This window comes from Sebastes umbrosus, chromosome 7 (assembly GCF_015220745.1).
Source record: "Sebastes umbrosus isolate fSebUmb1 chromosome 7, fSebUmb1.pri, whole genome shotgun sequence".
Lineage (NCBI taxonomy): Eukaryota > Metazoa > Chordata > Actinopteri > Perciformes > Sebastidae > Sebastes > Sebastes umbrosus.
The window spans coordinates 33164642-33192138 of record NC_051275.1 but is presented as its reverse complement, the minus strand read 5'-3'; the positions used below and the strand labels follow the sequence as shown (position 1 = coordinate 33192138).

At 39.6% G+C, this 27497-nt stretch overlaps 2 protein-coding genes across 2 annotated transcripts in view; both read right to left on the bottom strand.

Annotated features, from left to right (window-relative positions):
* The window catches only part of myo7aa (myosin VIIAa), a 44478-nt gene extending 42801 nt beyond the window's left edge, over positions 1–1677 (bottom strand). Inside the window, 1 exon segment of the mRNA XM_037776074.1 lies at positions 1083–1677. Coding sequence (XP_037632002.1) covers positions 1083–1187 — 105 coding nt within the window. The 5' untranslated portion in view covers positions 1188–1677.
* A 19393-nt stretch (positions 1678–21070) lies between these two features.
* The window catches only part of capn5a (calpain 5a), a 29017-nt gene continuing 22590 nt past the window's right edge, over positions 21071–27497 (bottom strand). The window contains exons 8-13 of the mRNA XM_037775458.1: positions 26696–26891; positions 26458–26580; positions 25941–26137; positions 24729–24850; positions 23289–23425; positions 21071–22626 (exon numbers count right to left, since the gene is read on the bottom strand). Coding sequence (XP_037631386.1) covers positions 22450–22626; positions 23289–23425; positions 24729–24850; positions 25941–26137; positions 26458–26580; positions 26696–26891 — 952 coding nt within the window. The 3' untranslated portion in view covers positions 21071–22449. The remainder of the gene's footprint in view (positions 22627–23288; positions 23426–24728; positions 24851–25940; positions 26138–26457; positions 26581–26695; positions 26892–27497) is intronic.

The following is a 27497-nucleotide window of genomic DNA, read 5'->3' as shown; positions in this document are numbered from 1 at the left end:
GTATTATGCTGCAGTAGCGCTTTTAGAAATCTCTATGGATGTTTTGATTCAAGTTTTTTCATGGCCCCAATGCATCAAGCTTTTTTAAAGTGCTCAATACGAAATTCACAGCATATCTATTGGCTCCACACAGCTCTCAACATGGTGACGGCTGAGCCATCGGCAAAAGCAGCAAACAACGGCAACAGTGCTGACAGAGCGTGTTAACTTGGGGGGAAACCGGAGGGTGGGTGCTACGCTTCTGCAACAGCACCGTCGGTCAGGACGCCGTTATCAGCTCACAAGACCAGCTATTTTTTCACACAGAGGTGTGAACTGGAGGTGCTGGTAGGTTTGTTACCTTTGTACAAAGCCAGGCTAGCTGTTTCCCCCTGTTTCCAGTCTTTGTGCTAAGCTAAGCTAACCAGCTGCTGTAGCCTCACACTTAATATCAGAATGATATCGATCATCTCAATAAGCTCTTGGTAAGAATAAGCATATTTCCCAAAACGTCTAACTTTTCCTCGAAGGAAGAGTAGAGATAAGAGTTTGCTTTTGTTGCTCACAAACAAGGCCGCAAATTGTCGCCTTTGTGCCACACAAACACACAAACACACACACACACACACACACACACACACAGACACACACACGTACGCTAAAAACTTAAACACAGTTTTCAGATATACAATTATGATTCATGACTCCGAACAGATTCACAACTGAAAACCACATTCCTGTGATTCATGGATAATTATTTTAACACACAGTTCCGCAATATTATAGATAAGACAGCATCTCTCTTTCTCTGTCTCTCTCACACACACACACACACACACACACACGCACGCACACACACACACACACACACACACACGCACACACACACACACACACACACACACACATACACACACACACATACAGGTATCACAAACCACACAGAAATATAATTAATATTTGATGCATGAAACAAGGGAACATGCACGTATCCTACGCAACACAAATCCCACAGAGTATAAACATACAATTATGACTCATGAAACTTAAAACACACACACACACACACACACACACACACACACACACTCAGAGTTGCGTACCGGCAGCAGTGTGCTCTGTTTCATCACAGTGTTGACGTTGCGTAGCAGAGCCCATTTGGCCAGATCCTTCTCATAAAGTTCCACATATTCCCGACGCTTGTACATCTCCACGTGCACAGTCCCAACTCCCACAGTCTGACAATGATATCTGATGTGAGCAGACTTCTAGTCTGCACAGACATGAACAGCAAATATCCACAAGTACAGGTGGAAAGGTGTGTAAAAAGATTTCTTCCTTACACACACGGGTGGGCATGAATTTCCAAATATCCATGTAACATTTGCTGGCTATAAAGCTGTCATAAAAACACTGAGATGGTTCACATGGTTCAACTCCAGCAGATCACCGCATGTCACCTCCGTTTCTCTTCCCTGGGTTCATCCAAAGAAAGCTTTAAGTGATGATGTCAAGGAAAACAGGTCCAATATCATCATCTTATAATCTAACAGGGTCAAACATCCTGGTTGACCTTCAGTCCCGTCTCTCTGGATCCACCTTGATATTGAAAATATCTAATAAAATCCAGCCTTCTGCTAGTTTTCAGATCACTTTGAAGTTTCCAGTGCATCCAGTAACATTTTGGGACAATCCTCCTTCTCTCTCTCTCTCTCTCTCTCTCTCTCTCTCACTTTGTTAACCCAGCCCCCCAACAACCTCCTCTGTCGCCCATGGCAACAAGATGTCACTTCCTCCTCAGGTGTGTCCTAATGTTTGGTGTTGGATTTCTCTACAGATAAATACACTATACTGGTTAAATGTTGGAGATCCTGAGGGGGACATGAATGTCTGGACAAGACTTCATGGTAATCCTTGTTGAGATATTAACAACATTTTAGACCAACCCGGTCAATAAATAGCACAATATTCCACAGATATTCCACATGTCATAAAGACGCGTTTTAGGCTGTGCTTTGGTTCAGTGGTAATTAGCACATTTTTGGATGCTAACACAGAGAACCTGATATACTGTACATCATATTCGCGTAACATCAGCATTCTAGCATTGTCATTGTGATGTTGCTTGCATTTAGCTTTAGTTCTGTCTTTTTTTCGTTGTTGCTTTCCTTCCTCCTCTGTAAGAAGAGAGAGAGAGAGACGGGAAGAACGCTAGCTGAGATGTGAGGTGGTGACTAAGGATGTGTGTGTGATGAATGGTGTTTGAGTGTGTGTTACATATATGTCTGTTTAATTAAGTAAATACTCTCTCTGGCAAACTGAGCCACCTGAACATTACACCACCAAGCACCTGTCACACACACACACACACACACGCACACGCACACACGCACGCACGCACACAGCCTATGACGGAGCAAAGAGGAGCGAGCAGGGCCAACTATCAGAAACCACATGTTGAATTATTTAACACAGAGGATCTGTTTGGTGTCCGTCTTTTTGCCTCCTCTTTTATTATTTCTTCTTCTCTCTCTTCTTCCCATCATGCATCTCTTACATCTCGTACAGTTCATGTACTGATGTGCAGATGGATATAATTCAGATGACCTCTTTAACTGATCAGCACTGGACTTTATTACCTTATTTGTTATGCATACTGTCAGGTTTGAGTATACTTTATGGTGTCACCTTTACTATTTTGGTTCACTATTTAGCAGCTGGATAATTGGTGGAGACAGAAACTAAAAGAAGAGTGAATATCGGAAATTAATATTTATCTGGTGGGCACAACTCCAAATGAATGATAATGTCACTCTGTGTCTGCTGGATGTGTGAACAGACAACTGTTTGCTAACATGAAAGCCAAATCAACTTAATAAGGTGATAATTGAGTTGTGTTTCTGCTGAAGAAAACAAACAACAACAAAAAAATAGTACAACGACAGACGTTGAAACACTTCGTAAAGCTGAGGGGAACTGCAGAGACGTGATATGTAACTCTCAACCCTGTCTCCTACAAAATTATGTTCCCATACAACTAAACTGCATTCTCAATTACGTTTCAAAGGAAACGTATTATCTCCCGGATTACGGTCGCAGTTTTGAACAGTTTTGAACACCTGATTAATGTTTTAACAAAACAAAACAAAAATCACAACAAAACGAATTGGTTAAGTTTAGTAAAAAACATGTTTTTTTACTACATGGCCCCCACCCCACCCGACCTCCTCCCTACACGGACTTCCGTTACAAACGCATTTGTGATACGTCAAAAACAAACGTAATCCACGACAAAATAAGTTTCCCTCAAAATATTATTCACAATGCGGTTTAGTTGTATGGGAACGTAAATTCTAGGAGACAGGGCTGACAATTCTCTGTGGGTAGGTCACTATGACAGTCATTTGACCAATTGTTCATATAAGAATACCAAAAATACCCTTTAAGCAAATCAGTTATGGTGTTGTGTGAAAGACAAAGCTCCATCACTGACAGTCATGAATATGTGATACTGTAATGGAGTTACTCTAATACAGTATTGTTTCCACTAGCCAGTAACCAATCAGTTGAAGCATTTGAGAGCAAAACAAGCATGTATGGCATCATAAAGTCATACAGGCATTGATAATTTGATCTAATACATGACCTTTGACCTATTCCCACTCTAATCTGAGGTTTAAAATAAAACATGCGGGACGAAAGGATAGGTCAATTCCTATAGAAATAAACTTTAAAAAGTCATTAACTAAGAGCTGATACTGTATAAGCGATTGCTTCATCGCTGACTGACCTGAATTTGCCTCAAACAAACATTTAGCTCTTTCATGAGAGCATTCTTCCATCACAACCATCAGTCTCACATCGAGAGAGAGAGTTGTTTTAACTCACAGGCCTTTAGAGGCTTTTTACACAAGTCATTTAGAGATCGATGAAGCCCCCGGGGTCAACTAACCAGACACCGCAGCAAATGGAGACGGTCATGGTAATTCATGACCCGCTGATGGTCAGAGGACTCGGTAGAGTGGAGCATTTTTCAGCTCCCAGGCTTAAAAAAGTAAGTAAGAAACTCTCTGCATGTACCTCAGATTCTAGCTCTGCACTTTGTCTTGTATTTACATCTTTATAGCAAAATGTATTTCTAACAGGTCACGTCCTTTTGAAATGGAAGTCTGTAATAGAGAATCAAACTAAGCCTGTTCAATAATCTCCCTGAACAATATTGTAACCTCTAATTTCATGCTGCTAAACATGTGAACATAAAGGTTTTTCCCAGCAGTTTGCAGTACATCTGATACACAAGATAGATTCAGAGAGAAGGACTTCCACCATGGCTGCTACAACTGTATCCTACTATAATCTCTCACACATCGTGCTTTGGACAAACGTGACTGAGACGAGCCACAGTGTCGTGCGGTGTTAGCAGGACAGCAGTGATGTAATGTCCGTGCTGCCTGCGGTGGATGAGTGTCTGTTCTCATCATCTCTTTCTTCAGGTAAATAATTCAGGCCAGACATGAGCCGGGTATTCACTTACGCCTGCTAATGTCACTCCTGTGTGGAAAGGTAACAAACCACACAGAGGACAGATAGAAAAAGCGGTTTCGGGTTAAGACGCCGACCATGAGTCTTTCTCATCTCTCTCTCTAACTTCCTGTTATATTATTACTAATAAAAGGCATAAAAAAATTACCAAATATACATTTAGAGTCAACAATTAACCTGCATGTCTTTGGAAACCGGAGAACCCGGAGAAAACCAACGCTTACACAGGGAGAACATGCAAACTCCGCACAGAAGGGATTTGAACTTGCGACCGTCTTGCTGTGAGGCGACAGTGCTAACCGTGCAGCCCTGATCCTATCTTGTGTTTGCAAAATGTATCTTTGCAACCCAGTTGCCAGAAAAGATGTTGGCATTGTACGTTTCTGCTTCTCTTTGCCCTGTGATAGGCTGGCGACCCCGCCTTCGCCCAATGTCAGCTGGGATCAGTTCCAGCGACCCCGGATGGGATAAGCGATTACGGATAATGAATGAATGAATGACAGATAGGATATGATATGATAAAAGATATGATAATGCTAATAATTAATCAGGATATTGCACAAGTTATTATTATTTTTCAGGAAGGCTCTATAACAAATATCTCACCAGGTATTTAATAAACACTCAAATGGATATTCATTATTTTAAAATGTGTGTTATCATAGACTGGTTTGATTTAACGCCAACAAAGGATCATGTTGCAGATTCTGTCATTTCAGCTCAGTCTAAAGTCTCACTAACTGCAGCTTTGCAGTATCTTGTTACCCTCAATGTGTACTAGGTTTACTACAAGTTATGCAAGCTCCCTCCCTCCAGAGTCTGTAGGTGTACGCTGACCACAGCTCACCACTTCAGACTGCACAATATCTGTCTGCAGGTGAGAGCTCTTCTTCAGGTACGGGTCTGCCCTCTGCTGGTGTTGTTTATGACACATTTTTATCACCACTTAAAAAACTCTTAACTCTTAATAGTTACATATTTTGCAGCAGTGTGTTTCCAAATATTTTGTTCCTATGAGAATAAAACAACATCTTATAGAACATTTAGACCATCGCAGGACGCTGAAACTCAGATTATTCCAATTACAATGAACTAAATATTTGAGTTAGTAGCGTTTGAAGGCAGAGGAACACAAGACGGCTATTAATATGATTAATAAAGGCACTTCCAGCTCACCTCATTTGCATTTAGATTGATCATTTCGATAAGTCAAAGGGTGAGAGGGCGAGATATAGCGACAAGCTAATTGTGCTGGCATTTGTCACTGAATAAACTCGCCCATAAAAACACAGACGGACCAGCTCTCCCTTCTGCTACGGTGAACAATTAACATTAACATTTGGTCTGTATTCGGCCTCCACAAAGACGGCAAAAGAACAAAGCAAGTAGGCACAGCGAGTATGCTGGGAAAACACTATTATTGAAGAAATAGTCAGTAAAAGTACTCGTAGTAGTAAAACACTGCAATATAATAACACTTAATTACAAGTCCTGCATTCAAAATCTAACTCAAGTCAAATTACAGACTTATTATCCGCAGGGTTATTATCATAGTAAACTAAAACAAAAATGAAAAGAAGCAGTGAAAAATGTTTTTAGTAAACTGAAACTAAATAACTATATTAACTAAAGTAATGCAAAGATTAAACATTAAACGTTATGGCCATTCCCACATAGATCTCTAACCATATATTCTGTATATATATAGCTACTGTACATACTTCTGAGACAAAATACCTGGTCCTAACAATAACAAACTAAAACTAAATATATAAAAACTAACTGAAACTAAATTACAACTAGCAAACACACTCAGAAATGTAATGAAAACTAAACTAAAGTTAAATCAAAAAGTCAAAAATAAAATAAAATAAAAAAACTAATTAAAAAATAAAATCTATTATAACCTTGATTATCATCAAAATGTAGTGTATCATGTTGCAGATTGACCCTTATCAGTATAGTATATTATAACTGTATATTGGATCATTGGCAATTTTTTACATGTGTGAGTTTTTTAAACATAATTAATTCCATTGAAAATAAATGTGGTTATTTCTTGTGTGAGTTTTGCATACATTTCATATTATCATGACATTTATTATTGGAAAATGCTAAATATCATGATATTGATTTCAGTCATATCGCCCTGCCGTACTGATACTGCTAATTCTTCATACATTGCTGTGTAGTTTGAATAAAACCGTCCTGTTTCAGAGGCAGATATGTTTTGTGTGTAAAATGTGAATCTTCAAAGTAACTACTACATATAGGGGTCCAAATAAACGTAGTGGAGTAGAAGTACAACGTAGCAGACAATAGAAATACTCTAGTAAAGTACACAGGCTCATGTTGCAGATTCTGTCATTTCAGCTCAGTCTAAAGTCTCACTAACTGCAGCTTTGTAGTATCTTGTTACCCTCAATGTGTACTAGTTTTACTACAAGTTATGCAAGCTCCCTCCCTCCAGCGTCTGTAAGTGCGCACTGACTGAAGACCACCACTGCAGATTGCACAATATCTGTTTGCAGGTGAGAGCTCTTCTTCAGGTACGGGTCTGCCCTCTGCTGGTGTTGTTTATGACATTTTTATCGCCACTTAAAAAACTCTCAGTGCTCTGCAGTTACTAAAGTAAAGTACAAACACCTCAGATATGTACTTAAAGGAACAATGTGTAACATTTCATTTATAATATTCATAACTATATTTTCATTAGTGTATAATCACCTGAAACTAAGAATTGTTGTGTTTTCGTTAGCTTAGAATGAGTCCTTCATATCTACATAGGGAGCAGGTCCTCTTCCTCTCCATGTTGATCCGCCATGTTTCTACAGTAGCCCAGAATGGACAAACCAAACACCGGCTCTAGAGAGAGACTTTCACATTTTTACGTTACCTGAAGGCCACCGTAGTTCTCTGACACGGTTGTGAAACTGCGGTAACGTGAGCAGCAGAGTGTTAAACCGTGGTACCGCCAGCCACCGTCTGACTTCCTTAGCTCCTAAAGTAGAGTTATTATGATTAAGGACGGCCTCTGAGCGAGGAGACCAGTGATACCACAGATTTCCACTTGGCGGCTCACGTTACCGCAGTCTTGGAAAGGGAGGATTGAGCGGAGGAGTACTCAGTTGAATGCAATCTGCAACCACACCACTAGATGTCACCAAATCCTACACACTGTACCTTTAAGAACCGTACTTGAGGAAACTTTTCTTCACTGGAAATAGACAACAAAGCGGTGAAGTGACAGAAGCAACTGTGTTTGTCCTTTGGCACTGTATGAACTACTATTTAATTGCTGACTCACACAAACACACACATCTCATTGTTGTCCAGTAAATGAGAGAGAGAGCTGCTGAATGAATGAATGAATGAATGAATGAATGAATACCAGCTGTCCATTGCAGTGGAATGTAACGCGGCACTGAACACAGCGGAGGTAGAAAACATCCTCTAAACAAAACAGATAAACAACAAACAAACAGGCTTTGTGCAAATATAACAATGTTTTCTAAACTAATTGAAATGACAGTCAGTATCATCACTTGGCACAACATCTGCAGCAAATATGAGAAGAGAAAAACCAACAACGATTAAAGTATCTCCTGAAGGGATCATGTGGCTGGCAAAGAAGTCATTTTTATATTTCATTTTGTATTAATTGTTTTCTTAACCTTATGGATGGATGCATAGCTGCTGCTTTCACATACATTTGAAAGTTTAAGTTTGTGTTGTGTAGTTTTAATAATCAATTTATGTTAGAAAGCTATTGTGAACTGAATAATTAAATTAGCTAAAATCATAGACGTGATCAAATCATAAGAAGTGGACGAAGTCACCGTGACGTCACCCATTGGGTTGTGGACGATGGTTTTAAAGCCTTGAGTTTGGCATTTTGGTTGTCATCATTTAGTTTTTTGGTGGAACTAAGTACAAGTTTATTAATGCATAATTTAAACTCTATTAATCAATGTATAATATTTTTCAATTCATAAATGTATTGGGATTAAACACTATAAAAGTGTATAATTATTCTGGTGGTACTGGTGGATTAATGGGTTCAAAATTGTGTAAGTGCTACAAAGTGAGCATACAGTATATGTAACGTTATCTTTACTCTCAGTTCCACTTTCAAAACCACAAGCTGAAACAAGTAACGATACTTTATTCAATTTAATTAATTAATTTTATTTATTTTTTGCTGTATTGTTTTCAACTCAACAAATAAAGCAAACTAAAGCTTCAGTGTCTGATTTTAACCTGTTCCTGCTGTAAACCCATCTTGAACCCTTCGTCCTGTTCTCATCCGGGATGAAATAGTTCACCTTTATTGACCCCCTTTACACCTGGCATTAAAATGCATTTTGGGTGATCGAATTGCAATCGGATAGTGTTTGACCGTATGATAGTACAGATGTAAATGCATCTAAACCACAGTGAGGACAGATTGTGATCCGATCGGCCAAACCACCTCCGGAGGTGTTCAGGGACGCATTGTGACCACATTGAACACAAGTGAAAATGCAATTGTGTTGGCGGAAATACGTAATTACCCACGACTGTTCCAAACCAGTGAGGTATCCAGTTAGCGAGCTAAGCAACTAGCAAGAAAGCAGTAAGAAAGCTTGTCAAAATGGATATTCAAGACAGTCGTGGATTGAGTCAAGAGGAGACCAAGCGTCTGCAACTGAGCCATTTATGAAGCAATAAGCAAATGGTGGATAACGGCTGAAACCGGATGTGATGTTCGGTTGTTTGAGCTGGACTTCCTCTTCTACTCACCACCCATAAATTACAGTATAAAGTTGAAGTTAATTTCATTTAAAGCCCAGATCCATGACTGGATCCAAAACAAAACATATATGGCATCAGTAAATGTGGTGACTTTACATCCACAAACTACATTAGTGCAGAGTCTAAATCGACCCCTGATACGCTGTGTTTAAAAAGTTAAATCCAGCTAAATTCTTTGACAAAATTATAAAAGTCAGTGGTGTTCAGAAGCTCCCTGTCCTCTGAATGCAGCCTGAGTTTACCTGGATGAGGGTGTTGTATCTGTAGCCGAGACCTTGTACATTGTCCAAGTCCTCCAGCGGCGAATCACATCCCTTCCTGTTCATTTTCATTGTCATGGTTACCACATCCAGTTAGGATCTGCACACCACTCTGAGTGTGAACAGCTAAAAACTAAAACATGAATGCTTCCTTTTTGTTTTGATGTGTCGATTGGTTGATATTATTTTGTAAATTGGTGACAGCAGGTCTCCCGAGCATAGCTGTTATTCATATTTAAAAAAAAAAAATCCAGAGACTTCCAGTGCAAAATATCCTGGGCTTGGTGGTAAAAAGACAAAATGTTTCAAACAGAGCAAGAGCATCTTCAGAAACGCCTGAAGAAGAAAAAAAGCTTCACTTTTTCAAATAAAATTCCACATGAGCCACAAACGTTCAGTCGTCACAAAAACGCCATCGCAAGAACTACTCCAAAACAAATCCTTCAAACTGGTAATACAAATGTTCTTCTCCTGATCAAATATCCTCCACAGTCTTCTTGATTAAAAGTTGTTGTGTGATCCAGAGACAGCAGAGTTTGATAACATCTGAACAGTTTGGATAGAGGTCACAGAGCGAATGTGATAAACATCCACAGAGAGGGCTGAGGGCTGATCTGTGTGCGTGTTGTTTGATTGGCTAGTCCCATTCGGGCCTCCTCAGCGGGGGAACGCTGTCAGAGCTGATCAGTCGATCAGAAAGGCTGACAAGTTCAGCAACGCATTCACTGAGTATCAAAAACACCGACACTAAGGCCAACGCATGCTTGCACACTCACACACACACACACACGCTCACACACACTACAGAGAGGATTCAGTGGAAACTATGCAACGTAATGAGCAGCTGATTCTTAATGAACGTTGTTACTGTAGCTTCACTGCAACGAGCTGCACACGGGCAAACTTTATAGACCTGCAATAGTTCAGCTAAAGTGTCATGTTAGTGAGTTTGTGAAAGTGTGTGCGTGTGTGTGTGTGTGTGTGTGTGTGTGTGAGTTTACCTGCTGTAGAATGACCATGGTTCTGGTTTCTGTCCTTATGACTGGACATCAGCAGTCACCTGTAGACTCTGAAAAAAGACAGAGAGAACAATGAGGGCATCTATCTATATATCAACATCATCACTTTTTGAAATATATTTTTATTTTTTATTATTATTCTATTCTTTCTTTTTATTATTATTATTTTTTTCTTTTCATAATTTTTATTTAAATTTTGAATGCTGAAGTTGTTTTCCCTAGTGTGCTCATTGTGTTCGTCTCTAAGCTCAACTACTTAAAAAATTGGTTTATAAACTATTGTAATTATGAACTGTAAATTGCATATATGACAACAACCTCGAAAAAAGGGAAAAAATAAAGTATGAAAAAAAAAGTTGATCTATTCCTAAAACTAACTAAGTAGTTTTATTTTGTAAAGAGACTGGAGCGGAAATTGACACATGAGTCATGTGTTGGTGGAAATTTGTAGGAAAAAGCACGAAAATTACGTTGGTGAAAGTCCTGCTGAGTGTTACGATTAAAAAAAAAAGGAAATTCGTGTCTATGTAGTGAAGTGGAGACGCGTCGTCCATATATATATATACAGTCTATGTTATATACACACAACAAATGCAACAATAACAAAAGAAGAGAAAGCTCAAGTGGTGCAAAACACACACTCTCACACTCACACTCACACACACACACTCACACACTCAGGTGTTGTTTTACCTATAAACATGATCAAAGGAGCAGCAGACATAAAAACTGCGCTTGTTAAAATTCTGTTGGTTTTAAAGTAAATTATATAGCAGCGCCGAGTCTGCTAATGGGATCCACATAAAACGCTGTTGGTAACACACACTGGAGGTAAAATTACTGTTTTTTTAAAATGGAGTTTGGTTGCTTTGGCGAGAGCAAAGATAACGGCTTCAGTTCCCCGTCGGAAACATAGACTGTATAGCTGTCTCACGGCACAATAAACCGACCGTCATCTGCTGTAGGTCATAAACTGACTATGGATAAGTACGTCACATAAACCCCACTTCAAAACACTCAAACTATCCCTTTAAAATCACTGATTATAGCTGCTTTAAAGAGAAGGACCGACTGTGTCATTTCCTCTTTTGCCACTTTACATTTAATATCCATGACCAATTAAGAGAGACACTTTAAAGGTCAAAACTCACATATGACCTGTGACTGACTCCGCCTCACTGACTGTGTCACATGACACCTAACAAACCCAATGTGTGTGTGTGTGTGTGTGTGTGTGTGTGTGGGGTTTATTCATTAAGGACAGATTTAGTGCTGCTTGAATGTGCATATAAGCTGTAAACCAGAGTAATTGCAGCTATCTTTGTGTGTGTGTGTGTGTGTGTGTGTGTGTGTGTGTGCGTGTGTGTGCGTGTGTGTGTCTCTGTGTGTGTGTGTGTGAGTTAGCCCTAGTAAATTATTCAGCCTCCCTTAATGAAGCTTTAGTTTGATCCTTTGACTTATTGACACATGGCAGCCGTGACACCTCGACCTCATTAGACGTTTTGTTCGGGCAGCGAGTCAGGGTTACACCTGAGTTACAAAACAGAGTCAGAGTTTAAAGTTAAAGTCCTCCCTACACTATCACATGTCATTTGTGATGTCCTGCATCAGGAGTTCAGTGCATGTCAGAAGTAATTTTGTGAGGAAATTAGCCACCGAGCAGCCGCACTGCTGCACGCCGTTCACAGTCTGGTGTTTGAAATGTATTTTCGGTATGTTCTGGAGGCGCACCGTCCACTGGCCGTTTTCGCCTCAGCTCCAGCACCGACACTGCACCGGGCTGCAGTGTGATTCGTTTATTTCTTTAATGGGGCTTTTCTCTTGTTTTCTTTTGGGCTGAAAGTTTGCGCTTCCCGTCGTCCGGACTTGTTAAAGGCCGGCAAACCTCCAAAGCGGTACCGGCTGCTTTCTGTTAATTTATCTCCAGGAGGAGGAGACGGTGAAGAAGAAAACGACTGAGAGAGACAGTCAGTGTATTGTGTTATATCTGCCGGTGGGATTTCATGTAATTCACTGTTGACTGCATTGTTCACCGCGCACACAAATGCCATTGTGAAAATAAACACACTAATCTAGGGTGGAGGAAACTAAAAACTAAAATGAAAACCATCACTTAGCTAATGGAACAAGTTGGGCTAGTTAACTACACCTAACTAGTTAACTAACTAGAAAGACAAACTAACGGACGCCAACGAGCATGAGTGTGCCTGAACAAGCTGGGAGGATGACCTTTGACCTGCAGCTTCTACTATAGTCATACGTCATATTCCCATTTTATTAACAACCTTCTTTTTTTTTTACTTTGAGCACAAAATTAAGTTATTTGTCAAAAAAGAAATTGGCAAACATTGTGGCTAATCAACTTAGTCAGGAAATGACTCAAATAAATATGAAATATCATAGAAATGGCAAAATAGACTCAAGGGGGGTCTTTAAATATTACTCAAGTAGAAAAAAAATAACTTTTTTATTTTTCGGCACTGACACCAAAACCTGCTCTTGATGTTTAAATTAAAATTCTTTCTCATTAACAATCAGAGTCCTCCCCAATGAGGCAAACGTGTGTGTACATGAGAATTAACCACAGTAAACTATTCACTCTCTCGTTATCCAGCTCTAATTGGATCATTTGACCTTTGACACATGGTAGCAGTGACAGCTGCCTTTCAGAGGGAGAACTGACTCTTTGAAAGCAAAACTCTGAATAACTAAATCCTCCCGTGGGGGAGATTGAAACCTCTCAAAGGGGTTTCTTATTCAGACAGACGCTGGAACTTTTCCCTCACTGCACAGCCACCACGCCAACGGCAGCGCTAATGTTTAAATGTCAGGTTTGGTGCTCTGTCACACACCAGGCACCATAAAAAAAACTGTCCTCGTGTCTCAAAACATTAATCAGCCTTTATTCCTGTAGTTCTTCGTCTGTCCACACATTAAACAATGTGGCATCAGAGCAAGTTTCAAACACCTTTGTGTCTAAAGTAGAAAATAAAGCAAAGAAAGAGATGACTTCCTTAAGTTACAGGAAGTAAATGCATCCATCTACCGGAGATACTCTCTGTGACATACAAACAGATAAAAGGGTTTGATACAAAATGCTTTGCGCTTCAGTGGACGCCAACAAGAAGACGGGTAGATTCAAACTTCTACTAATATGAGAGGCATGTGTATGTGTGGGGGGTGTCAGTACATAGCCATAGCCGTTGTTTACGTTACTGAATATCTTGTTAAGCTCTGAATATAGTTATCAATGGGCACATGTGTTGTGTTTACTGCTGCAGAAGAGGAATAAATCTTATTCATGTCAAGATGTTATTTCTCCGCCAACGTTAGCAGCAGCTATGAGAGGCACAAACTGGGGCTACAGTCAGACTGTGTTCTGCTATTTCAGCCCTGTTCACACCAAAAGGCGTATGAATACCACGATAATGTGCAAGGCATTTAGCGTGCAATACAAACACCGTTCTTGCTTTTGGTGAGTCATTTGTACGCCATGTAGTCTGTGCTGACTGCGATGTAAATGTATCCGAAATATGACGCTATACGCTCAGAGCTAATGATGTAGTATAAAAAGCGAGAAAGGCTGATTATGGCGGGCGGGAGGCGAGGTGGATGGGTCCAACAAACACAGGAGTTTCAACCAGGAGACCGACGTTTGAGACCGGTGTTTTGCTTAGTAAGTTATGTTTGGGACGTGTTTTTTAGAAACGTTTGTGATGTGTTTTCCGTACTTATGTTACGTTGTTTTTATTTTACTTAGTTTACACACTTTTTTTAAGCCCAACAATGACATTTTTCTTAAATCTGAGTGAGTGGATGTTACCGTAGTTTTGTTGCGTGGCGTGCGAATGACACGGGAAAAAGCCAAATGCGTCCTCATGACACGCCGAATGTCCTTGTAAAGTCATGCTATTTTTATGCCTTCCTGTGCGACCAGGTTGGCTATTTATACTTGATCCGGTAACTGACATACGAACCTCGGAGTCTTGCCTATTGGTAAGAGAGGAAGGAGAGAAGTCAGCTGAATTGAACTTTCACATATGAGCTAATTTTGAGCAGAAAAGGCAATCTTTTTTGTTTTGTTGTTGCTGTATTAACATCATATGCCAACAAGAATCTATGAGATGATGTGTACAACGCAAAATTGATTGCAATTATGTCGTGTGGAGTTCGTCTTTACAGAAATATACTGTTAATCATCTTAATTTTCAGAAGAGACATGCAGACACCTGTCCAAAGCAGCTGTATTCCCAATGAAGGATAGAAAAGCCATAAAATGGTCTAATCATAAAAACTGGAAGAGTTACCACCACATGCACGCAAATATACATATAATGGAAACACATGAATACAAGCGTGCCTCTCTCTGTCACACACACACACACACACACACACTCACACACACACACACACACAGACACACACACACACACACACACTCCCTATCAATATTTCAGCATCTAATTACCCCAGCAGAGGTCTGGGACAAAGGTTGTGTGCAACCATGGCCTCTCTCTCTCTCTGTGTGTGTGTGTGTTGTCTAAACATATCAGATTTTATACCTGTAGATTAAGACACATTAGCAAAAGGTGAGCAACACAGTGAAAGTAAAACATCCTGCAACAGAGACAGAGTATCTAGTCTAGAGTGTTCAAAATGTACCTTGAAGGGAGATATGTCAAGTATTTAATACTCTTATCAACATGGGAGTGGGAAAATATGCTGCTTTGTGCAAATGTATGTATATATTTATTATTGGAAATCAATTAACAACACAAAACAATGACAGATATTGTCCAGAAACCCTCACAGGTACTGCATTTAGCATAACAAATATGCTCAAATCATAACATGGCAAACTGCAGCCCAACAGGCAACAACAGCTGTCAGTGTGTCAGTGTGCTGACTTGACTATGACTTGCCCCAAACTGCATGTGATTATCATAAAGTGGGCATGTCTGTAAAGGGGAGACTTGTGGGTACCCATAGAACCCATTTTTGGAGCGTTATTTAACTTCCTTCACAACAAGCTAGTATGACATGGTTGGTACCGATGGATTCTTTAGGTTTTCTAGTTTCATATATCTTCACTCTAGCTTTAAAACTGAGCGTGCTAAAAATTGCAATTTACGTTAATGCGTTAAAGAGATTAGTGGCGTTATAACAAATTTGCATGTTATTATCACATGCATTTTGACAGCCCTAATTATTATAGTAAAAATATTGATTATAGCTGCTTTAAGGATGGGGACAATGGCACACATTTTCAGACAGTCTCTCCTGGAAGCTGTGAACAGAGCGACGTCAATTTATTAAAGCTGAATTAATACATTTATTTAGCCTGTTGGGATAATTTAAACAAGCTGAAAACAACATCTGATATTGTCACTTTAATTTAAAACGTGTGAATGTTTTAGCAAACACTTGCTTATTTATACATCCAGCAGACATGGAGGAACAGTTGCCGTGAAGTTATGTTGGTATCAAATATAAATGTAATATTCACTCTTCTCTTAACTCTGATTCGGTGTCCATAAAATCCTGATAAAAATTATCAGGCTCTTTAGCTGCTAATGACACAACAGTTAATTTAAGTAACATACGTAGCTACGTAGCTTTAACCCAAACCACGATGTTAACCAAGTAGTTTTGTTGCCTAAACATGACCATGTAGTTCTGTTTCAAAACTTTAACCATGTGTTTAAAACTGCCACTGTGTGACCGTTTCAATGTGAAATAGAACGGTCATATATTTATATATCGCTTTGGGAGTCACTGGCAAACAACCTGAAACATCCAAACTGTATCCCCCACTTTCACTTCCATTTGGGTTGCCCCAGAAAGTAATCGATTGATTCGATATGAGTCCACCCATTAGAGGGTGTTACTCTGCCAAGCTGCCTCTCCCAGCGGGGGGGTCGGTGCTGTCTCCCTCGGGCCCGTCAGTGGGCAGGAGTTAAATTTGGGTTAACAGATTGCAGCTTGTAGTACAGTATGGAACATGTTGTTCAGGCTGATAAATTAATGTGTTTATAAAGTGTGTGTGTGTGTGTGTGTGTGTGTGTGTGTGTGTGTGTGTGTGGTAGGGAGAGGCATTGGCACTCTCAGTTCAACAGAACTTTCACACCCACTTCAAGCAGCAGTTAGCCAGGTGGAGGTTTACACAGCTATTTCTGTCACTTGTGATGTGTACAAATGAGAGCAACACTATGAATGGCCAGAATTAGCTCATGTCAGCGGATTGTGTTGAAATATGAATGTTGACATGACCTCGGCTACACCCAGTTCAGAAAATGATATCTTAATGTATGCGTCAAGATAAGAGTATAAAAGCTTTGTGAGTACCGAGGGAGGGACCAGGAGTCAAACCCAACCTGCTGCACAGTCAGATCAGTCTCAGACTTAGTAAATAAAATCAGACTTTGTTTAGGAAATTAACTATTAAAGGTGTTTCAGTACAAGTTTGCTGCATAGAGTTGATTTAAACAAATATATACAAGTACAGTACAACAATGTGTGCAGAAGATGTGTTAAAAATGTATGTATTACGAAAGTGCAGTTGAGTAAATCATCTGATACCAAACTACAATGTTACCCGAACCAAGTGTTTTTGTGCCTAAACCTAACCAAACCTAAACCATAGCTGTGTACGATCAAAACGTTTTATTTTCATTTTCATTTTGTTGTCGTCCTGTTGATAGTGGGGTCAGATCAGAAAACGCTTAAATGTGCCACTCTGGAGGACCAACAACGTATTTGTCGTTTAATGTGGAGGACTTAAGCACAGGTACACAACACTGTATATCGCCTTTTGGTAAAAAAAATAAAAAAATCAATAAAATAAACTACATCTGGATAGATCTTAATTTCATTGAAAAAGTACAACTAGAAGAAGATCTGATTATTTCTGCTATCCGATCGAATCTAAATGGATTTTCTCCATTCATGTGTGCACATTATACCATTATGTTTACATGTTTTCTTAAATTCAGCTAGTAAAATTTCTCTAGTTACTAGTTTCAAACCTTTTTTTGGCTTGTGATCCATTAATAGCCTTGAGATGACACACTTTGTCTCCTAGTTGTGAGCACTTCAAACAATGAGTTTCGAGGAGGTAAAACTCTACAATAACCCCTCATATTCACAACTAATATGTGAGAAGTAGTGTACCTTACTATTAGCCATAAACTGGTCAACGTGTCCTCATATAGCGGTTCGTGTCGATATCTTACGAAAACGTATTCCTCATTTTTCGTGCGTTATCCTACGAATGTCCAGCACGTGTCAATTTCCGCTCCAGTCTTTCAAAATAAACTCCCGTCTTCACAGGAAACAAGTTAGGATTAGGCAACAAAACTTAGTTAGGTTTAGGAAAAGATCGTGGTTTGGGTTAAAATAACACCGGAAGTAGCGTAACTTAAGTACGGAAGTTACGTGACAAATAAAACAACGTTGACGTCTGGGTTCACACAGGACACAAACAGCGCTCTCCCGGGCGAAAGTCCGGTGTTTTTGACCCACACATCCACCCCGACCTCCCTACGCTGCGCTCTTTTTACTTCCTGCTTCACAATTACGTTTATTGTACATGAATTGATTTTGTGGGACATATATACAAATTAAAGTGCATTACTTTTCATAGATATAACTACGAACGGTGTATGAGAACTAGTAGCAGTGGATTCATGAATTATTAGCATTGCAGAATATGATACTCATCAAAAAAGCCGTCATAATCTTAAAGCTACAAACTGATGATGCTGCTCAACAAACAAACCTGGTTTTAATTAGAAAACAGGTGTTTACATTATTTAACACTAACACTATTAATAGTATAAGTGCTGCTACTGTTTGATAAAATGTTGACTAACAGAAAACAGTTCTAGGTGTGTTTTCTAAAGAAGCTTCTCATATTTAACTGCTAGTATTTTAAGAAATAAGAAAGATGTCAGCTGGAAAAGTGTAAAAGTGTAAAAGTACACACACACACACACACACACACACACACACACACACACACACACTAAGGAGATTATGCATAAAGCCAACGTGCCTCTATAAGCCTGCTGGATGACTGTTTGTCCTTACCCTTTTGTGTGATCTGAACTCTGCTCGTCCTCTTGTCCTTCTGGTCTTAACCACACAGAGGTCCTCCTCCTCCGCGGATGGAGGGATGAAGAAAGAACAGGAGCAGAGGACGAGACAGTCGGGTCTATAAGAGGTGTAGAGAAACCTGTTAATCCCACTGCAGAAGGAGCTGGAAGAAAAAGAGTGACACCTTCATTTTTATCCTTTCCTCCAACTTCAGAGCTTTTCCTCTTTTCATGTATATCTCCAGTGGCTTCTTTCTCCCTTTCCTTGCCTCTTTTTGTCCACTCCTTATTGACTTCTTCTATTCTCCTCTCCTCTCTCGTTCAAGTGAAGGTGTACAGAGGTATAAGGAGTGTATGACTCCCTCCTCTCCCCTCCCTCTTTCTTGTTGGTATTAACGTTGACACGGCAAGCTGCTCATTCACTGCCACTGATCCCTGTTACAGAGAGAGAGAGAGTCAGTGGGGGGTGATGAGGTGCAACAATAGAGGAGGTTGTAATTAGACACACACACACACACCAGTGGTGGAATGTAACTAGTACATTTACTCATGTACAATTACTGAACTCGAGGTATTTTACTTGAGTATTTCTCTTTTATGCCCCTTTATACTTCTCCTCCACTACATCTCAGAGGTAGATATTGTACTTTTTACTCCACTACATTTGTCTGACAGCTTTAGTTACTTTTCAGATTAGAGTTTTTCATCTCCTTCCTATCCAGTGAAAACAACATATATCTCCAGATGTGCTTTGAGAAAACAATGCACAATGTCTTCAAGGATTCGACTTAATTTGGTTATTGTTTTGGTGGAATGGAAATCAAAATTTAAAGGTAGGGTCGGTAACATTGGAGAAACTAAAGTAGGCTAGATTTTAAATTATCCAACTGAAAAATCCAGTGAAAAGCCAGCAGCAATAGCTTCAAAAGTCACTAAATCTAGCGAGAAAGTCGTCAAGTCAGCAACCCGTTCAAGCCTCCCTCTAAAGCCGCTCCCCCACAATTATATTTATGAACGTAAACAACGAACACGACTCTTGTCAGTTCTCACAGCTGTCGAGCTAGCAGCTTGTGTAAGACTCCGGTGACGTGCAATGAGTGCACGCAGGTAGATAGGTAGGTTGTCAGGCAGGTAGGCAGGCCGTCCATCATTTCATTCGGCCCGAATATGGACGGGTTTATTACAGTCCTCCGACAGCCACAGATACCACATTTGTTTCTCTTTTTTGTCAGAGCATTTGATTTATCGATTGCTGTTGGGATGTAATACGACTTTCAACGTCAGAAAAATGTTTTTGAAGATTACCAATCCTGCCTTTAAAGGGCCGATGTGTGTAGCATTTTGGGGGATCTATTAGCACAAATGGAATTTAATACGACTACGGACCTTTTTTTCTGCCTGTCTGCAGCTCTGAAGAGTGGAAGAAGGTCAGTAAGAGTGAGAGGGAGAGGATCGGTGTCACCGTGCAGGATGATGGAGAGTTCTGGTGAGTTTTAGTCCAATGATGCCCCCTGTTGGCCGACACCAGGTATCTGCATGTGGAGCTTTTCCCCTCAAGTCAAAGACCTACAATAATTATCACCTGTTTTATGACATTTGTTCAGTCTCCATCTCTCAAGGGCAAACTGGGGACATGGAAGACACAGGATGAGTGGGGAACAACAAGGAAATAGAGACAGGAGCACGGCCTGGGGGCAGCAGAAACAAGCTGTATATATTATCACCTCATAAATTGAATATAAACAGGTTCATATTTACACATCCAGCTCCTACGGAGCAACATTAACATTCATTTAGAATCATTGCAGCTTTGTTAACGCCAGCCAAGTATATTCAGATGGTTTATTATGATAGCAAGCATATAACCTTATTATATTGTGCTTTTTCATTGAAATCTGCCTTAAGAATAATTAATGAAGGTGTTTTTGTGAACCTTCATGAATGGTACATCCCTAAGAACTTCTGTCTGTAAAATGTACTTAAGACACATGTTGGTTAGGTATGAACTCTCTTGGTAAAACTACTCTGAGCTATCTGAACTGTGAAGTTGGAGTGGCTTTTGAAGGACAGTACATTATCCTTAATTGTGTTTTTATTCCCACCTATTCTTCCCATTCTTTACTTATTCAAATGTGAATTAAGACATTTGGTGTCTGAATTATACCGTTTTTATCTCTGTTAAACTAGTTATTATTGAAGGAACAAAGAAAAACATGACTGTAACAGCTGATTACAAACTTTTGATTATTAATATATTTATATTTATTTTGTATAAACCTGTAACTAACCTGTAAATAGTAATTCAGCCAATTACTATTTTATTTCACTACCGTGAAATATTTCGCCTTATGGATGGATGTATTGCTAAAAAAAAGCCACCAAGTTGCACATAAATTGGAATTTATTTTCAACAAGGCAATACAAAGTGGTGTACAGGAGCCATGAGAGGCACATAGACAGGATATAAAAGAAGCCGATATAAAAAGACACTTGAATAGGATTTTAAAAAGAGTAAATTAAAATAAAGCTAAAATAGAACAAGATATTAAATAGTAGAACAAACTAAACACTAAGTAGTGGTTGATAAAAATAACATGAAGAACACTGTAAACACTGACAACGTTTACTGCACACTAATATTCCACTATTATTCCGAATATGACAATAGTTCGAATTGGATACGGGTCACGTAAACAGCATATTCTGATTTGATGTTCTGAATTAGGCCTTATTCTGAATGGAGCATTCAAACCAGACCCAGTGGTGCGGCAAAAACGTGAGTCTCCCTATTAATTTTGAATGGGGAAAGTGCATTGCGGCGGCAAATTACTTTCTGTAAAGTGGAAACAGAATCAAGTTTGACATTAATCGTTGCAGTTAATGGGCCATTAGTCAAAGTGACTCTCCCACACCGCCGCACAACCCTGCGGTGAATCGCCGCAACGCCTGATCCGGTGTGAATGCAGCCTAAGACAAGTGGGATATGCCGATATTATTGAGGTTATAGGAGCATTATTTGGACATGTATACAGAGCATTCAGAGTATGCGTCTCAACTGGGGTTTTTACGGCAGTTTGCGACCCACGACCTCTTGCCTGTTTACGGACAGCTCTGTGCGTTGTACACAAACCAACTAGTTAACACTTTGTCCAAAAGAAAAGCCCACATTTCTGGTCGGCAGGAGAAACACACCTACTTTTAAACATTAGAAAGACTTACATAACCGGTTTTTGGATATGCCCAAATATCACAACGCCAACTTTTTCAAAAAAGTGGTTGAAGGAATGAAAGAGGGAGGCTGCGTTTGCACCGGTGGAAAATCCTATTTGTTATTCCAAGATTTACATGAATCGTAGTATGCACAGCTGCATGTAAACGGGAATATTAGTGGAATATTCCCTTTCATTAGGCATGTAAACAGCTTAGTAGGAATATTTTCTTTTCGAAATAAGGTCAAAGAAATGAATATTTTGTGCATGTAAATGTACATATAAGCTAGCTAGAAATCATTTGTCTTCAGGATATTCAATTTCACCCGTTACAGGTATTGTAAATCATTTTGTAAACATACATTTATGGCATCAGGCTAAAACACAGCAAGAGAATCAGGTTTCCTCCTCCTCTGATCTCCACAGACTTACTGCTGGATTATGTAATCTTCTATAAAGTAAACCCTCTATTCGTGCCAAGTATTTACCCTCATAGGGCGGTAAACCGGTAACCTGGTAAACTTTAGCTTACTGGACGGTTTAGTGGTGTGTCTCAGATGTTGGTGAGCCCCGTGCTGGTCACTATGACGACAGAGAGGGTCCCTGACAGGTCGTTGTTACGTTGATTGCCCTTGTCCCTCAGGTGGAGCGTCTGCCGGAATTCACCTTGCTCGGCCGGCAACATCACCTGACCCAGGAAGGAGTCCATCAACACGTTGTGGTTGTAGAGCTGAGAGACACGGTGAGAGAGGAATTCACTGCTCACATGTGACAACAAAATTTACAACTTCAGTTAACTAAGTACATTTACTCAAGTACGCTACTTAAGTACAATTTTGAGGTACTTGTACTTTACTTGAGTATTTCCATTTTATGCTATGTTTCCTTGCAGAACACAGAAGTTGCTGGCATAGACTGTAAAAAAGAAGCGGACGTAGTCACCGTGACGTCACCCATTGGTTTGTGGACTATGGTTTTGAAGCCTTGAGTTCAGCATTTTGGCTGTCACCATCTTGGTTTTTGCAACCAAAAGTGACACCAGAGGGTGGAGCTAAGTACAACTGAATGCTGAATAAGACATTTTTAGGAGACCAAAATGTTGCAACTAACTTTCATGAACTGAAAACACACTGTGAAAGGGTTAAAGTTGTAAGACAAAAACACGGACGACTCCCAGACCGGACAACGCCATGGTAGCGACCTGTCAATCACAAGGTAGCCACGCCCTAAAGCATCCCCTGCTTTATGGTCTATTTGACTCTAAATGGGACCATAATTTACTAAATGAATATCATGCTGTATTGAAGAAGACTTGAAACTAGAGATTGAGACCATAAACTCATGTTTACAATGTTTATGCCTCACTTTGGGTACCAACAAACACACACAAACCTCGATGCTGATTGGCTGGTTGGCTTTCTTCCTGTAGAAGAGCCCCTTGGTGTCGAAGCGGGGGCTGCGTGTGCTTTTATGGACCGGAGAGCGAACTTTATGTCCTTCACAACGAATGATCACGTAGGGGTCCGACACTGGAGACACACACACACACACACACAGCAATAATTGATGTACTATTTAATATTAGGAAATATATATTTTCATACTAATACTTATCTACTTTTAGTTAAGTAACATTTTTAATCCAAGACTTTTACTTGTAACAGACAATTTCTACACTGTTGTAATGCTTCTAAGTAAAAGATCTGAATACTTCTTCCGCCACCATTGGGTATCACTATATGGACGACGGAACCAGCCAAAATCAAAAATAAATAAATTAATGACTCTATAAATGAATAAATATGCCATTTAATATACTAAAAACAATATAAAAAAATAACTGTAAGCATTAATTAATTGATAAAATGTGACGTAAATAAATAAGTTGTTTCTTTTGTATTAATTCCCCTATTTATCTACTCTTTTCAATTTTCCCTTTTAATTATTTATTCATTTATTTTTATTAACTTTTTAATTAATTTCTTTTGCATTTTTTATTTATTTTAAATTAATTTTTAAATCTATTTATTTATTATTAAATTGATGTATTTATTCATTTCTGCATGATTTTCCCTTTATTTATCTTTATTTATTTATCGAGTCATTTACTTATTTTTTATTTTGTCAGGTTCCGTCTTCCGTATCACTATACTTCTAAACAAGACAATACAGCAGAAATATTTGTACTGAACCAGAGGTCTTATCTCAAAATCACTAACTCTGTAAACAATTATAACTAACTCAGACTTCTGACTCTTGTGTTGAAATTTCTTTCTTATCTTTTCCTATTTCATACAGTTAATTATCCAGTGGATATACATTAAAAAAAAAATAAAAAAAATTAACTCCTTGTATTGGTATCTAAATATAAAAGATAGACAAAATAATTGAAATGTTACACACGCTTATCAAAGAAAATGAAGGTGCCAAGTATTTTTAACAACTGTAAACGTCGTAGATGACTACAGGCCTTGTAGCTGTCTGCTATCATGACTGTTTTGCATTCAGACTGGCTTAACTTGCTGCTACGCCAATAACTGACCTTACAAAGCTGCTACTGCTATCTACTGGCAAAAAAGACGTGCTGGAGCTGCTTCAGCTGACAGCAGGTCAGTTTTAAAAGGGACACAAAGTATTTTAAATAATAACTAAACAATAAAAGATGGGGTAGTGCATAACACTGAAATATCCAAAGTGTCTTAGAAACACTGCACAATATAGACTAGAATATAAAAAAGACTGTTTTGTGAAGCTTATAAAGCTCAATTTGATCTGATTAAACTCAGTAATCTGGTCATGGTGTAAAGTGTAAATGAAAAAACTAAAATATACCTCCGTCAGAGTCTTGTCCTGCGAGTCCATCAGCCTGAAGTACGTGGACCTGAGTGACCAGAGAGGGATAACCACACCACCCGGACCAGCAGGTCTGTGGAGGCTCATGTACAGTCAACTCCCTACAGGACAGACACAGAGAGAGAGAGAGAGACAGGGACACTTGTCTTTATTCTTGTGTTTGTGTTCTCATGTTTTTATCTAGAACCATATGTTTATGTTGTTGTTGAAAAAGGGGCTGCTGCTCTGTCATTAGCTTAGCTTCAAGCTTAAAGATTTACAGTGTAATCCTGTGTTGTCTGGAACAAAATCACATGGGGGCGGCTGTGGTTGAGAGGTAGAGTGGGTCGTCCACCAATTGGAAGTACTTAACTACACATTGCTCCCGAAGGCAGTGCCATCGGTGTGTGAATGAGTATTTAGATCAGATCTTGATGGGCAGGTTGGCATCTTGCAAGGCAGCCTCTGCCATCAGTGTATGAATATGTGTGTGAATGGGTGAATGCTGACATCTAGTGTAAAGCGCTTTGAGTGGTCGGCAGACTAGAAATGCGCTAAATAAATGCAAGTCTATTTACCATTTACATGGTCTCTTAAACCTCAATGCTGTGTCCTCAGGCGTAAACTGCACCTGTGGTTCAGTGCAGACTAGTTTATGTGTCATAAAAAAAGTCATTGAAATGCAACTAGAGTTCTTTTTATCCGAGGTTTAACTTAAACCCGTTGCAGACCCGGAGTCACATTCACAAAACATTCTAAGACTAAAAGTAGCTCCTAATTCTGAGAGAAGTTAGATGCAGTCCAGAGTCATTACTGATTGAGAGTCACCTGCTCTCAATCAGTAATGTTCTGCAATATCCTCATACAACAGTTTGTATGATATCTTACGAAAAGTTATTTTTCGTGCGTTTTCATACAAATGTCCAGCAACACGTGCTAATTTCCGTTCGTTACATGTATACAGTCTTTTCAAAATAAAGTTCCGTCTTCACAGGAAACAACTTGATTAGGTTTTGTCCACAAAACTACTTAGTTAGGTTTAGGAAAAGATTGTAGTTTGGGTTAAAATATATCCTGAAGTGGCGTTCGATTTTCCATTTCAAGATTTTAAATGTCACTTTTCATTTTTAAATGACCTTTTCACGAAATCAATTCGTCCTTATATAATATCCAATAATGCTGCTGAACAACAAACAATGTGCTTCTGCTTACTTGCAGTCGGACGGCACGTCGGTGAAGATGCGGAGCAGGAAGTCTCCCTCCAAGCCAGGGTCAAAGGTCGTGGGTAGGATGACGTACCGCCCCTCTTTCAGCTCGATGCGTATGAACACAGACCGTGAGTTGATGTAGGTGCTCCCACCAACCTTCTGCTGGGTGGTATGCATACGGTAGATCCTGTTTAACTCCACCTGAACACAGAGAACAGAGAGGACACAGACTTAAATAGCTGAAGACTGAACAGTATTTGGCTCAACTATTGTATTGAATCTGGCAGCAGCGTGTCCAGGGAGTGGCCTGGGGTGACCCCATTATCCTAAACTAATCCAACTGTTTGACGAGTAAACCGGACTTTCGTTCATCAGTGCAAGTCAGACTTCAAGGAATCCCCCTAAAACTAATGTAATCTAATACACAGCCCTGCAACAAATCCCACCTTCATAAAGGTTACAAAAAGGATTTTGAGATGACATCTATGAATGTCTTGAAAACACACACACAGTGAGCTGACCCTGTGTATGTCAAAGCCCATAGCCAGGTTTTCTCCTTGTCCGTGTCTCAGTGTGGCTCTACGGTCTTGCTGCTGCAGACAGATCAGTGCCTCGTCCTCCGGTTTCTTCACGTCAAACACGTACTGCAACACACAGAAAAGGAATACACAAGTATTGTTAGAGTTGTCACTACTGCAAACTACAGCCTTGCCTAACACCAAATCTGAGAGCTTATGAATTAATGAGAGAAAATAGCACCTGCGGGTTCTGGAGGAAGGACTGCTTGTTGTTGGTGCAGCCCCCGGCTCGGTTGAGCAGCGGGTCGTCGTGGCGGCGCCAAGAGCCCCGCATCACGGTCTCCTCCCAGGTCTTATGGAAACTCAGGTAGGACGTGTTGATGAGACGACACAGGATGAGGTCTGTGAAGTTAGCGATAAAGTCATCAAATGTCATCCTGCAGGAAGGGAGAGAAAGAGAGGTGGATAAGTAGAAATTCTGGTATTTTTACAATGATAGTAATTTACTGTATGTTCAGAGAGATTTATGATGGAAGAGGAAAATATTTAAAGAGGACCTATTTTGTTTTTGTGTTTTTCCTCTTTGCTTTAGTGTGTTATGTATTTCTTTGTGCAAGTAAAAGTTCTGCAAAGTCCACACCAAAGGGAGTTACTCTCCTCCACAGAAAAACTGGTCCCAAACTGCCAGAAACGCCTTGCTTGAGGTCCTGCTTTTTCTTCCGTAAGATGGTGATGTCACAAAGTACAACATTTGCATAATACCTGCCTAGCAGCTAGAGGGTGAAATGATATGAGGTGCTGCAGCACAGCCGGTATGAAAAAAGTAAAGCATTTTTTGAAAATTAAAGCATGTAAACATGTTCTAGTAGAAACCCAAAATACTATTATGCACCTGAAAATGAGCATAATGAGTCCTCTAGAAGAAGAAGAAGACTTAAGAATCAGTAAAATGATCTGCTAAATCAACACATTAACCCCTGAGAGATGGAGGTTGAACAAATGTCAATATAACAGATGAGAATTATTGTAGGTCTTTAGGGGAA